The 14,246-nt window shown below is 42.2% G+C and overlaps 1 protein-coding gene across 1 annotated transcript in view; it reads left to right on the top strand.

Annotated features, from left to right (window-relative positions):
* The first annotated feature begins 413 nt into the window (after positions 1-413).
* Positions 414-14,246, top strand: part of LOC140729449 (plakophilin-3-like) — a 67,561-nt gene continuing 53,728 nt past the window's right edge. Inside the window, exons 1-3 of the mRNA XM_073049204.1 lie at positions 414-809; positions 8,360-8,448; positions 9,436-10,181. Coding sequence (XP_072905305.1) covers positions 596-809; positions 8,360-8,448; positions 9,436-10,181 — 1,049 coding nt within the window. The 5' untranslated portion in view covers positions 414-595. The remainder of the gene's footprint in view (positions 810-8,359; positions 8,449-9,435; positions 10,182-14,246) is intronic.

Genomic DNA, 14,246 nt, shown 5'->3' with positions numbered 1-14,246 from the left:
TCCAACAATTTTATTTTCATTTATATTTTCTTTAACCAAATGAGTAAAGGATACTGAACGCAATCACCAAACACACATATTAAATACGGCTATTAAAAAAATTGAAAGATGAGCTCAAAGCATCAAAACATAAATGCCTCTTATTTCTCGCCACTTATTTTTCCACGGAAAGATTTAAAACCAAGCATCAAGCTATAAATAAAAAGTAGTAAGTTTCACTTAAAAAATAATCGATAGGCTGAAGTCCACCCGAAATCACTGAGACGCGACCGAATTCTCGCCTTGAAAGGCTGTGCGTGGAGAGCTTGTGGATCGGTGCCAAAATTTATTCATCGTAGGTCTGACTCACCTGGCGGGTGGGGCGCTATATCAGGCCAGGACTCACTCATAAAGAGTTTAGCAATAGTCTCCACCCTCCGGCAGCGGCCGCGCCTCACCCTGTGCTTGGAAGGCGACAGAAAGCTCCGAAAGGCGAGCAGCTAACTTGTGGTCCCGGAGGTGGGGAATTGGGAGCAATCGAGGGGAAGAGCGCGAACAGAATCCCCGGGGGGAGAACTTGGCTGGTCGGCGAGCGGGGACCGCGAAGAGAAACGCAATGCAAGAGGCACACTTTCTGAAGTCCGCCTTACCGTCGGACGCCCCTGTTTCCACGTTGGCCGTGCCGCCAGAAAGCCAGCTGGACCAGCGGAATAAGTACCGGCTTGGGACTGAGCAGAAGAGCATCAGGGTGCAGGAGCAGGTCTTGACGATGCTGAAGAACAGTAGCGGCCGGGCCACCGGCTCGTCTTACGCGGGATCGGTCCTTGAAGGTAAGGGGGGTGGGGCAAGTGTTGACTCCCTTGAACACCCTGTCACTCCCATAACGTTCACGTTTTTCCTCCTATCCCTATTACTTTTTCCCCAATGTAATATTCAACTGAGCTCTTCAGTGTATTTCGAAATGACTATTCTGTAGATTAAGGGCGAGAGGCCTGAGATGTTCTTTTTTATGACGTGATCACCAAATTTCACGAATCAGAAAGGATTCCTATCTTTGAAGTTAAATCGGTGAATTTGTGTGTGAGCGCATTGGGGACGGATATAGTTTGTGCTGAATCGCCGGTGGGCAATTGGGCGTAGTCCTGCATACAAAGTTCAGGATTGTAGTGTTCTTTGTGTAAGTAGCTCTGCTTTCATTTGAATAGGTATCACTTAAAAGTTGCCGGACTAGTTCTTAACCCTTTGCGAGACTGATGTAGACTGTTCCTGCCATTTATCGAGTTTAATCGCTGATTGATCGATCTCGCACATCTAACTACAAGTGGATCTCCCGGTGCCCGCCCACTTCAATTCTACTTCCCATTCTCATTCCGACATGGCTCCTTCCACTACCGCGATGAGCCCACACTCTCAGGTTGGCAGAGCAACACCTTGTATTCCGGCTGGAGAACCTCCAACCTGATGGCACGAACATCGATTTTTCGAACTTCCGGTGATTACCCCGCCCCCTTCATCCCCATTCTGCTTCTCCCCCCCCCCCCCCCCCCCCCGCAAACTTCATCTCCTTACTTGCCCATCACCACCTCCGCGGTGCTCCTCCCCAGCCCTTTCACCTATCAGCTTCCCAGCCCTTTACTTCAGCCCTCCCCCTCTCCTGGTTTCATCTGTCACCTACCACCTTGTACTTCTTGCCGTCTAGCTCGGACTTCCCATCCTTTTTTTTTACCCAGTCTTGATGAAGGGTCTCAGCCCGAAATGTCAACATTTCTATAGATGTTGTCTGGCCTGCTGAGCTCCCCCAGCATTTCGTGTGTGTTGCCCGCTCCATTAATGTTGTCTTGACCTGCCTCCTAAACCTGCCCGTGCTTTCTATTTTAATTGCCGACCCTCTGATCTAGTTGCACTTATTTTGGATCAAGGATGGCCTGCTTCTTCTCTGGTTTTGTGGGTTGTGAGATGGTTAAGGAGGCCAGTGTGAGAACCACAGACTTGCACATACTGAGGTGTGTGATGGTCTGGGCAGGTGAAAATCGGAAGTAAAAACTACTTGTGTTGAAAACCTAACGATCAGAAAATGCTGGAAGTACTCAGTAAGTCAGATAAACAAAGTAAACACTTCAGATCCAACTCTTTGGTTGGATAATTTATTAGTTGCACACACCGTTTACGTGTGACTTCTGTGTGCCCCTAATGGAATGCTTCAGCGTCACCATGACTTGAGACTCTCAGGTCTCGAAGGGAATGTTGCATTCTCTTGAACTTTGAACCTATAGCCATCTTCATTGTGATGATGTAACATACATTGACGTTGAAAAGCAATAAATCCCTTAACCCTTTCCTTTTTACAACCAACTGAAAAGTATAGATTACAAAATTACAAGCAGAGATAAACTGAGGTCATTGTTCATTAATGACCTTTCACTGGAGAAGTTCCGCTTCAATCACTATGGTATGAAACGTACATAAACATCACAACAATCAGAGAACAAGAAAGATGACAGTCAGGCCAGTTCCATGTAGATAAGGAGCAAAGACCATATCCACAGCTGGCTTGCATTTAACACCAATGTTTATAGATCACAACTGACCTAAGTGTTCAGAGGGTGGTCAAACTGTTGCTGCAATGTAATCTCTGTACTACTACTGAGTTAAATAACTTTCTATTCCAGTTAGATATTACAAATATTAACCAGGTTGTTTCCTGTAACCACACCCACCCTTCTTTACATCAGCAGCAGTGGAAACTGTGAGCAGTTTCAAATGACTGGGAGTGCACCTTTCGCACAAACTCTCATGGTCTGGGACACACTCTGCAGAATCTGGAAAGCTCACCAACACCTCCGCTTTGAGGAGGCTGAAGAGAGCTGGGCTATACACATCTGTACTCGCGTCATTCTACAGATGCGCAGTGCTGCATCATTGCACGGTATGGAAACCGTGCAGCAGACAGGAAGGCTCCACGATGGATTATTTACTTATTGAGATACAGTGAAGAGTAGATCCTTCTAGTCCGAGCTGCACACCCCAGCAGTCCCCGATTCTACCCTAATGTAACCGTGGGACAATTTATAATGGCAATTAACCTGCTAACCAGTGTGAGGAGACTGGAGCACCCGAACGAAACCCATGCTGTCACGGGGAGTACGTACAAACTCCTAACAGACAGTGGCAGAAGTTGAATCCGGTTTGCTGGTACTGCAAAGCTGTGCTAACCCATTGGGTGTGCCACTGCACTAGCCTACCCACCAGCAAGGACGTGTATGCAGAAAGGTGCTGAAAAAGGGCCAGTAACATCATGAAGATTCCCACCCACGCTGCTCGCGAACTGTTTGTCCACTCACGTCCATGCCAGAAGCACCAAAACTCAAAAATAGTTACTTTCTTGAGCACTGAGCTGACCAACACCTTCACCCACTAATCCATTCATCCACAACCCAAACTACCACTACTGTATCATTTCCTGTCAGTCACCTCGTGTTCAGAAACTTCTGTGCCGAGTGGCATTTTATGGACATACAGTCAATGTATATACACTATCTCGTGTTTATACTTCTCATGTTTTTAATGTTATATTTTTATTTTTTTTGTTGTATTAATTCTGGAGCAGCAATTATTTTGTTCTCCGTTACACTTGTGTGCTGGGCATGACATCAATCAATCTTAAATCTTGAAGGACCTCAGATAAACAAGCCATTGTAGGTTTTTTTTGAAAATTATATTATATGTGTGGATGCATCTTAAAGTTAGCCTGACTTCTGTGGTTGGGAAGATGTTGGAGTCCATTATTAAGGATGAGTTTTTGGGTTACTTAGAGATGCGTGATAAAGTAGTGTGGTTTTAAGAGGAAATTTTTCCTGACAGTTTGTTGGAATTCTTTGGAGGAAATAACAAACAGGATAGGTAGACAAAGGAGAGTCAGTACATGTTGTTTACTTGATGTTTAGAAGGTCTTTGACCAGGTGCTGCATGCGAGGCTGCTTAACAGGATAAGAGTCCATGGTATTGCAGGAAAGATACTAGCATGGATAGAAGATTGGCTGACTGACGAGGCAATGAGTGGGAATACAAGGGGGCCTTTTCTCGTTGGCTGCTGGTGACTAGTGATGTTCCACAGGGGTTAGTATTGGGAAGTATACGGTCATGCACTTTGGTAGAAGGAATAAAGGGATAGACTATTTTCTAAACAGGGAAAAAATTCAATGTTGTAAAATATTGTGTGCAGTTTTGGTCCCCTGAGGAAAGACATTCTTGCCATAGAAAGTACAGAGAAGGTTCACCAGATTGATTCCTGGGATGGCAGGACTTTCATATGAAGAAAGACTGGATCGACTAGGCTTATACTCACTGGAATTTAGAAGATTGAGGGGGGATCTTATTGAAACGTATAAAATTCTAAAGGGATTGGACAGGCTAGATGCAGGAAGATTGTTTCCGATGTTGGGGAAGTCCAGAACGAGGGGTCACAGTTTAAGGATAATGGGGAAGCCTTTTAGGACCGAGTTGAGGAAAATCTTTTTCACACAGAGAGTGGTGAATCTGTGGAATTCTCTGCCACAGGAAACAGTTGAGGCCGGTTCATTGGATTATATTTAAGAGGAAGTTAGATATGGCCCTTGTGGCTAAAGGGATCAGGGGGTATGGAGAGAAAGCAAGTACAGGGTTCTGAGTTGGATGATCAGCTATGATCATACTGAATGGCGGTGCAGGCTCGAAGGGCTGAATGGCCTACTCCTGCACCTATTTTCTATGTTTCTATGTTTAAAACAATAAAACATGAAAAGTTCCAAGGGGTGAATACTTTTTATAGGTGCTGTATACTTATGACAACTCATTAATAACAGATTAACTTGGAAGTGAGGTCAATGGTTGCATGCGTTTTTCCTTCCCAAGTTTTAAAATGAAAATATACTTTATAAATTGATTTAAGTTTGTAGCTTTGAAACTGCATCTTCATTTTATGTAGCTGATACTGGAATGTGAGAATTACAGTTCCTTACATGATCTTCGTGCATTTAAATTTCGATTTGGTTATTAACCACTTGAGGACTGAATATAATTTTAGCTCAGAAAATACAAGCACCATAGAATTTTACTTGGAGTATGGTGTCAAGTTGAAATGTTGTTACCTCATTTAAAAGGCATATATACTTGGGAATTTTTCACTTCATAAAATAGCTTAATCATTTTTCAAAGTTTGATGACATTTATTTCTTTCAAGAGAATTCGATTGTGCTGTATGTGCTTGTTGCTCTGGGATGCAAAATTTGTCTCCTTAGCACCTCCAAATAAGCTTTATTCATATTATAATATAAATGCAAAAGGAATAAATAATTATGCATATTGATTGTGTCTCTCTTGTCTTTCAAACCCACCGGTTAAAGCCATCTCCTGTGTGTATGCTTTTATTCGATTGATACGTAGTTGCACAATCAAAACACTTTTGATTCTCTCCTATGTTGGGGTGTCAAAAGTAAGACGGTATAAATTTAAAGTGAGGAGAAGGAGAAGCTTTCGAAAGAGATCTGAGGGGCAATTGTATTTTTTTTAATAGAGAATAGTTGATAAAGGGAACGTGGAAATAAAGGGAAAGTAGTTTGTGGAATTGGATCTAATTACTGTGTTTAAGAGGCATTTAGACAGACAAATAGAGTATAGAAGGCAAATGGGATTGATTTTTTTTTATAAAGAAAGATAGCAGGTCCTACCCTACCTTCCCTGAACATGTCGTGGTTTCTCGTGCCCCACAAATGACCAGGAGACGCAGAAGGTTCTTCAAGAAGTATTAAACTTTAATTTGCAAATCAAAGCTGTGACAGTCATTGAACTAGTCAATGATTGCCCACCGATCCTTGTACATAGCATTTTTTATAGCAATCTCCTGGTTTAGTTGCATTAGCATATCCAGTCTACAGTTGCGTATCACAAGTACATCCACCACTATTGTTTCTACCCATTGACTTAATCATGTTCTAATCTACATCTCTTAGCTACCTCTCATTAACACACCATTATCTTCTACATTCTTAAGATTTCATTCTCCTACTAAATTGGATACATGCATAGCAAATAGCAAACTCAAAGCTGACTACATAGTTTTGGATACACAGCAAACAATGCAACTTTTATACTCCAATAAACACTGCAACCCTCCCCTCCTCTGACTTCACCACTCTTTCCGCCCCCCCCACCCCACTGATCCCATCTCTAATTCCTGCCATGTCTTCACCATTCCCTCTGACCTCTCTGAGGCAGAATATTCTTCCTCAGCAAGAACCTTGCCATTGTCCCTCCTTACCTGTACTGTGTTCCACGCTCACCACGTTGCTGAGCTTTTCTTCTGTCACCCCTGTTTTCGACCCAACTTCTTCAGCAAGGATTCCCCACCCACACTGATGACCCATTCTCCCGAGAGTCTCCTCCCCTCCTCCTCTTGGACGCCCCGCTCTTGCTTTTCTGCTTGCTCTGGATCTTCTTTATCTGTAATCGCCAACAAGACATCAACTATCTCTCTCCACTTTGAACCTTAGCCCCTCTTAACACACTGCCCTCTCACTAATCCCAACCTGCCATTAAACCTGCAGAAAAAGGTGTGCTGTTGTAGTCTGACGGACTGACTTCCACTTTGCTGAGGCCAGTAGGTAGATCTCAGACACCTCCCTTGTAAAAGATCCCACAACTGGTAATGTATGGCTCTTTGTTCTAAATCAGTTACCAAACCAGTAACCAGCTCAAATCACTCAGGGCAGATCCAGACCCCACCACTCTTGAACCTGCATGTTATTTCATAGCAAAAGAAACCCCACAAATAACTTACTTGGACATGATCCAGCAGATTACCTGGAACATCATTGTTTCTACTTTAAAGCACTGATTCAGCCCAGCAAAACTCGTTCACAAAATGGAGAATACAGTGCATCTACACAAAATGGCAGCCTCCAGTCCTTCGACCTCATGGCAAAAACAATGATGATTGGTCTGTCAACATCCACTGTCTTTGATTCATTCAAATTCACTGATCTGTAGACAGTAGTGATTTCTGGCTAACACCTCTCAGACCCTTAGGCTAGAAATTCGTATACATTGAAGTTCAAAGTAACCTCCACCAGATACAATTGTGCCTTCTGACCTACATGCTTAGTTCAACAAACTCATGTAATAATTCTGACATTCTGTTTTACACCTCCACCCTTTAACTTGTCCTGTTATAAATCCTTTTGGGCATTAGCTGTTGCCTTCCTTTGCAATCCACCCTCTCACATTCATATTCATTTGCTTCTTCCTTTGTCATCCAACCAAAAGAAACTATTAACTAAGTTCAATTTTTACTTCTAGCAAATGATTGTTGACCTGAAGCATTAAATATTTTTTTCTTTCTGTGACCTGCTGAGTGTTTAATACCAGTAGTTTCCATTGTTACATTTCTATCATCTGGCACTTGTATTTTGAAATACTAATGTTGCATGGCATTTAAAGATTTGGGGTGGTGAGAACCAAAGATTTGGGATAGGAAAACTCTCAGTGGGACTGGACCAGATTTAGTGGAAGCAGTTGTTACTGGAATAATACGGCTCTGCCCAAGTAATACAGACTAAGGTGCCTGTTTATCCATCAGTGACTGCTGTAGCACCTACTCCTAATCTCCAGTCTGATCCCATGATTTCTAACCCCACCCCTCCTGTTCAGCCCCAGAAAGGCTGAAAGCTGAAAGACTCTTAGTGCCAGCTGCCCCTTCCTGGAGCACCTTTTACCTCTCGAGAACAGCCGAAACATAATTGCATCAACTATTCTAATTCCATCAGATTCTGCCCTCCGGTAGCTGGTGATGGCAATTTTTTCATGCTCTTTAAATTGTGTCATGCCACATTGCAAAGGAAGCTTTCAACGGAAGTCCAGTGACTGAAATAGCCGTTGGTATCCACCCAGCTCAAAAGTGTGGCACAATTTATATATTTGCTAATGAAGCCTTGAAAGCTTATGACTTGTGGGTAAGCTACTTCATTAGCATCATGTGGTTGAGCAATGAATGCTATAAATCTGAAGTTGTTTGTAAATGATTACAGGCACTTATTTGAATTTTGAGCTGATTGCTTAAAAATGAATTTTGCCAGAACAAAATATTGAAGTATGCTGTTCCTGAATGCTGAGCTGTTACTCCTGCTGGGAAACCATCTGCTGTGGAAGGAGGTTGCTATCAGATCAGATACTACTCTGAAGATCATCACTAGATAACATTGACGTGTAAAATTTCAGCGGGAAAATGCCAAAATCCTGGACCTTTGCCAGACAAAAATCCTCCGATAATTAGATCAAAAACCTAACGGCTGTGAGCACCATTTCTTAAATTAATATTTTACTTTTTCTCTTTTCAACATCATTGTAGGCTCTGGAGGAATGACCAAGTATCAGGCAGCAACTATGCCAGGCTTCAGCTCAAAGTCACAAGTTTACTTAACAGAGAAAAAGTATTCTGTGAGTATGGATTTGATTTTATTAGAGATAGGGCCCTGTATAATTATGATTTTTTAAAAAAATTTCATATGCTGAAATAATTTATAAAGAGATTGACCAGTACTAGAAATGGCTCACTTCTTGGCTAGGGAGAGAAAAACGCAAAGGATAAAGTTTCCGCTTCTTGTTAGTTAGGGAGTAGTTGGGTTAATAAACTAACTCCCTGATCAAGTTAAATATTTAATTATGGGGAAGGGTGTGAAGTAAAGGCAGGAAATTTTGGTCAGACTAAACAAGGTTCTAATTCTGTTCCACTGTGGCTTGTCTCGTACGTAGAGTGAACTAGCAGAGCAAAGTCGTGTGCCTGAATTGCCCGAGTCTTGTGTAAGCTTTCTAGAAATGCTATTCCACAGCAAGAACCTCTGTGTTGGGAGTAAGTCTGAAATGCCATTTGCAGGAAACTTGAAAAAAGATGCAGCACAGATTCAAGCTTCCATCAGAAATGAGAGATTGCATTTATGGGAAGAAATTTGAATAATAGATTTTTTTGGTGGCAATGTTGTAGGGTGGCCTAGTAACTGTCTTCATGTAAGTGGTTGATGCGGAGTGTAGAATGCAGGTACAAGTTTAAGGTGATTGCTTGCGAAAAAAGTAAAAAAGAGAGTGCGGTTTCATTAAGTTTTCTGGAGAGCGGCTCAGCACAGACCTGATGGTGATGGATCAAGGTATCTGGTTCTGTACGATAAAAGTACGATGCTAATTACTGCGAGTCATAATAGGTCAAAAATAACAAGCCAACACTCAGTAGTATTGCTGAGCTACGATGAGTGAATTCTGTGCAAGGTATCAGAGGGTTATTTACAAATGTAAAATGGAATCCGAGCATGAGCCAGTTCTTTGAAGAGGGGAAGTAAACTAATTATCAGGTGGTGCTAGGTTTCTGATTTTTTTCCCACTTGTCATTGTAACTTACTTTGTAAATGATTGCATGGTTTTTTTTTTCCTCAGACTGTCAAACCATCTGTGTACCAACAAGGAGGCAATCGGAACTGGTCATCTCGCTCGGCTGTAGGAGATTTTGCCTTTAAAGGGCCAAGCAGAGCAAGTCAGTATAGCAGACGGGGGGAGGAAGTAATCTCTCAGACCAGATCCTTTTCCAGTCATCATCATTCCAAACCTAGACCATTGTCCTTTCACCGCTCTTCGCAATACGCATACGGCACGGCATCACAGATGGGGCAGCAGGACATTGATAGCGTGTCTCTGCGCTCATTGCAGTTGCCAAGCAAATATGCTCAGAAAAGTTCATGGTCCGGATCTCAGGGGAATGTTGCATATCAGAGACAAGATGATGAAGAAATTAGCATGATCTCAGATCAGGTTGATAACGGCTATATGTCTGGTGGTAATGAATACACCAGCAGTGCGAACTACACAATCCCTTATCCTCTGAGTCATCAAATGAGTGGAGGGGTCTCTGTGAAAAGGCTATCGAGTGGGTCAATAGGCATGCCTGGTTATGTAGCAGAAGAAAGAGAGACATCCATCCGTCGAACGGTTAGGCCCCCAGCTCAGCGCACACTGCAGAGGGTCCAACAAAACTGCAAATCCATGCGTGGAAGAGCAAGTATAAGTTCACAACATTCAATACAGATACCACGCACTCCATCTCTGCACAGCCTTTCTGGCCGAGAACTGGGAGATCAGCAAATGCAGCAGTTACAAAGCGAAATGAGCAGATTTCAAATGTCACAGTAAGTTCTACATTCATATTGTTACTGTTGGCTCAACAGCAAACCAGCTTTCTCGACAAGAGTGAAAGGGACAACCTCTCACCCTATTAGATCACAATTTTTAAATAAAATTAGCAGATGCTGGGAATAAGCAAGTCAAACAGCATCTTGAAGAGAAATGGCATTGTTATTTTCAGGTGAAAGCATTGTAACCTAATTCTACTTGACTGAAAGGATTCAGTGATTTGAAAATTTTAGGGTGGGGAAAATCTGGTTTGAAATTGTCCTTAATTACCCCTTTTAATCTTTAATAAGTTCTTTGCACATTTAATATGGTTAAACCATCTCTCCTTTCTACAACATTGTTAATGTTTTAACAGTTTATCAACCTTGTATATAACTAATTTTTAAAAAAATGTTAAAACTTGTTTTTCCAAAAGCACTCGTGCTCCTCTTCCATTCTATAAAGCTAGCTAATGACATGAGTAGGAAAACAAAGCAGTTTTCTTTTCTGTAGTTAACAAAGAAACCTGAAACAAATGCCTATTTTCTATACAGCTAAATTAGTGACTGAACAATTGACAAAAGGATTGGTGGGCTGCGAATATTCAATGTAACACCTGGTATTTAATTAAATGGATTATTAGACCAGAAAACCATAAAGTATAGGAGCAGAATGAGGCCATTCAGCCTATTGAATCTGCTTTGCCAGTCCATGTCTAATTTATTATCCTCCTCCACCCCATTCTCCTGCCTTCTCCCTGTAATCTATCATGCCCTGACAAATCAAGAAACTCCGAACCTCTGCTTTAAATATGCACAATGACTTGTACTCAATGGTTGTCTATAGCAATGAATTCCAGATTCACTACCCTCTGGCTAAAAAAATTCCTCCTCATCTCCGTACCAAATGGTTGTCCCTTTATTCTGGGGCTGTGCTCTCTGGTTGTAGACTTTCTCACTATAGGAAATATCCTTCCCAAATCCACTCTATATAGACCTTTCAATGTTCAATAGATTTCAGTGAGATCCCCATCCTTCTAAACCTCAGTGAGTATGGGCCCAGAGCCATCAAATGCTTCTCCTTTATTAACGCTTTCATTCCTGGGACCACTCTTATAAGCCTTCTCTGCGCCCTCTCCAATGCCAGCACATCCTTGCGCTTATATCTTGGCCCTCTTGAAATGAATGCTAACATTACATTTGTCTTCATTACCACTGACATAACCTATAAGTTAACCTTCAGGAAATCTTGCATGAAAGCTCCCAAGTTCCTTTGCACCTCTGAAGTTTGGAATGTTCACCCCATATAGAAAATAGTCTACACCCTTATTCCATACATTTCCCTGCACTGTATTCCATCTGGCACTTCGCCTATTCTTACAATCTGTCTAAATCTTTCTGCAGACTCTGTACTTCATCTCCCTATCTTCAAATTGTCAGCAGATTGGCCACAAAGCCATCAGCTCCATCATCCAAATTATTGACGTATAACGTGAAAAGGAGCAATCACAACACAGACTCCTGTGGAAAATTACTACTCAACTGGCAATCAACTGGAAAAGGCACCCCCCCCCCTTATTCCCACTCTTTGACTCCTGCCTGTCAGTCAATCTTCTATCCATGCTAATATCTCTTACTTGTAGTACCATGGGCTCTTGTTAAGCAGCCTTGTGTGCAGCACCTTGTCAAAAGCCTTCTGAAAATCAAGTATCCAACATCCACTGATTCTCGTTTGTCTAGCCTGCTTGTTATTTTCAAAAGATTTGTCAGGTAAGATTTTCCCCTTGAAGAAACCACGCTGACTTTGGTCTAGTATATCATTGTATCCAAGAACCCCAAAACTTCTTCCTTGATAATGGACTCCAACAACTTGCCAACCTCTTAAGTCTGGCTAACTGGCCTATAAATTCCTTTCTTCAGCCTCTTTCTTGAAGAGTGGAGTGACATTTTTAATTTTCCAGTCCTCTGAAACCATGCCAGAATCTACTGATTCTTAAAAGATCATTAATAATACTTCACAAGCTCCTCAGGTACCCCTTTTAGAATCCTGGTGTGTGGTCCATCTGGTCCAGGTGACTTATCTACCCTTCAGATCTTTCAGCTTCTCAAGCACCTTCTCCTCAGTAACAGCAATTCTTCTCACTTCTGCCCCTGACACTCTTGAATTTCTGGCATACTGCTGGGTTTCTTCCACAGTGAAGACTGACACAAAAGAATTTGCCAAAAAGTTCATCTGCCAATTCTCTGTCTCCCATCACTATCTCTTAAGTGTTATTTTCCAGTGGTCTGATATCTGCTCACTTTCCTTTTTATGTGTGTGTGTGTGTGTATATATATCTGATTTTAAAACTTTTTGTATCTTATATTGGCTACCATGCCTTTTGTATTTCATCTTTTCTCTCCTTTAGCTTTTTTTTTGTCTTCTGTTGTTTTTTAAAAACTTCCCAATCTACCTTCCCACTAACTTTTGCTCAATTCTATGCCTTCTGCTTTGTTGCTGATATCCCTGCACCTTCCAACTTGCTCCCAGAAATTTCCAGCCATTGCTGTTCTGCCATCATCCCTGCCATGTCCCTCTCAATTAGCTTTGGCCAGCTGCCCTCTCGTACCTCTGTTATTCCCTTTATTCCACTGTAATGCTGATATATCTGACCATCTTCTCCCTCTCAAACTGCAGTGTGAATTCTATCATTGAATGATCACAGCCTCTAAAAGGTTTCTTTACCTTTAGCTCCGTAATCAAATCTGGTTCATTACACAACACCCAATCCAGAATTGCCTTTGCCTAATGAGCTCAATCACAAGCTACTCTAAAAAGCCATCTAGTAGGCATTCTACAACTCGCCTTTCTTGCGATCTAGCACCAACCCGATCTTCCCAATTTACCTACATATAGAAATCCACCATGACTATCATAATATTTCCCTTTTTGCACTCCTTTTCCATCTCCCATTGTAAATTGTACTCTGCATCCTGGTTATTATTTAAAGGCCTGTATATAACTCCCATTAGGGTCTTTTTACCCTTGCAGTTTCTTAACCTTACCTACAAGGATTCTACTTCTTCTGTTCCTATGTTACCCATTTTCTAAGGATTTGATTTTATTCTTTACAACAGAGCCACCCAACCCCCTCAGCCTACCTGCGTATTCTTTCAATACAATGTGCATCCTTGATCTATGATCTTCCTTTAAGCACAGCTCACTGATGCCAATCCCCAACAGTGCTACAAGATCATCTACATTGTACCATTAACTACGTGCTTTCAAATATAGCATCTTCAGTTCATCACCCTTTTCAATTTTGCAACCACATTACACTTAACACATCCCTCTTACTGTAATTTTGCCCTATCATCTACCTGTCCTTCCTCAGACTCACTAGACTCTGTATCTATTTGCACACCCACCACCCCATGCCCAGTCATATCACTTCAGATCCCACCCCATGCCAAATTAGCTTAAACTCTCCCCAGCAGCTCTAGCAAGCTGGCCTACAAGGATGTGGTCCTCCTCGGGTTCAGGTGTAACCCGTCCTTTTTGTACAGATCATACTTTCCCCAGAAGAGATCCCAATGATCCAGACATTTGAAAACTGCCCCCTTGCACCAGTCCCTTAGCCACACATTCGTCTGCCAATTCATCCTATTCTTGGAATGTTGCATAGGCAGTAATCTGGCGATTACTATCTTTGGAGGTCCTGCCTTTCATCTTTCTACCTAACTCCCTAGTTTCTCTCTTCAGGATCTCCTCCCTTTTCCTACCTATGTTGTTGGTACCAATATATACCACAACTTCTGGCTGACCACTCTCCCACTTTAGAATGCTGTGGACACGATCCAAGACATCCCTGACCCTAGCACCTGGGAGGCAACATACCATCTGGGTGTCTCTTTCATGTCCACAGAATCTCCTGTCTACTCTTCTAATTATGGAATCCAGTATCACTCCTGCAGTCCTCTTCTTCCATCCATCTCCCTTTTCTTCTGAGCCAGAGACCTGACTACCGTAGGTTTCCTTTGCTAGGTCATTTCCTTCCCCCACACCTCCCCACCGCCAACAGTATCCAAGGCAGTGTGCATATT

Source organism: Hemitrygon akajei, chromosome 6 (assembly GCF_048418815.1).
Source record: "Hemitrygon akajei chromosome 6, sHemAka1.3, whole genome shotgun sequence".
Classification (NCBI taxonomy): domain Eukaryota; kingdom Metazoa; phylum Chordata; class Chondrichthyes; order Myliobatiformes; family Dasyatidae; genus Hemitrygon; species Hemitrygon akajei.
This window is presented reverse-complemented; position numbering and strand designations above follow the sequence as displayed.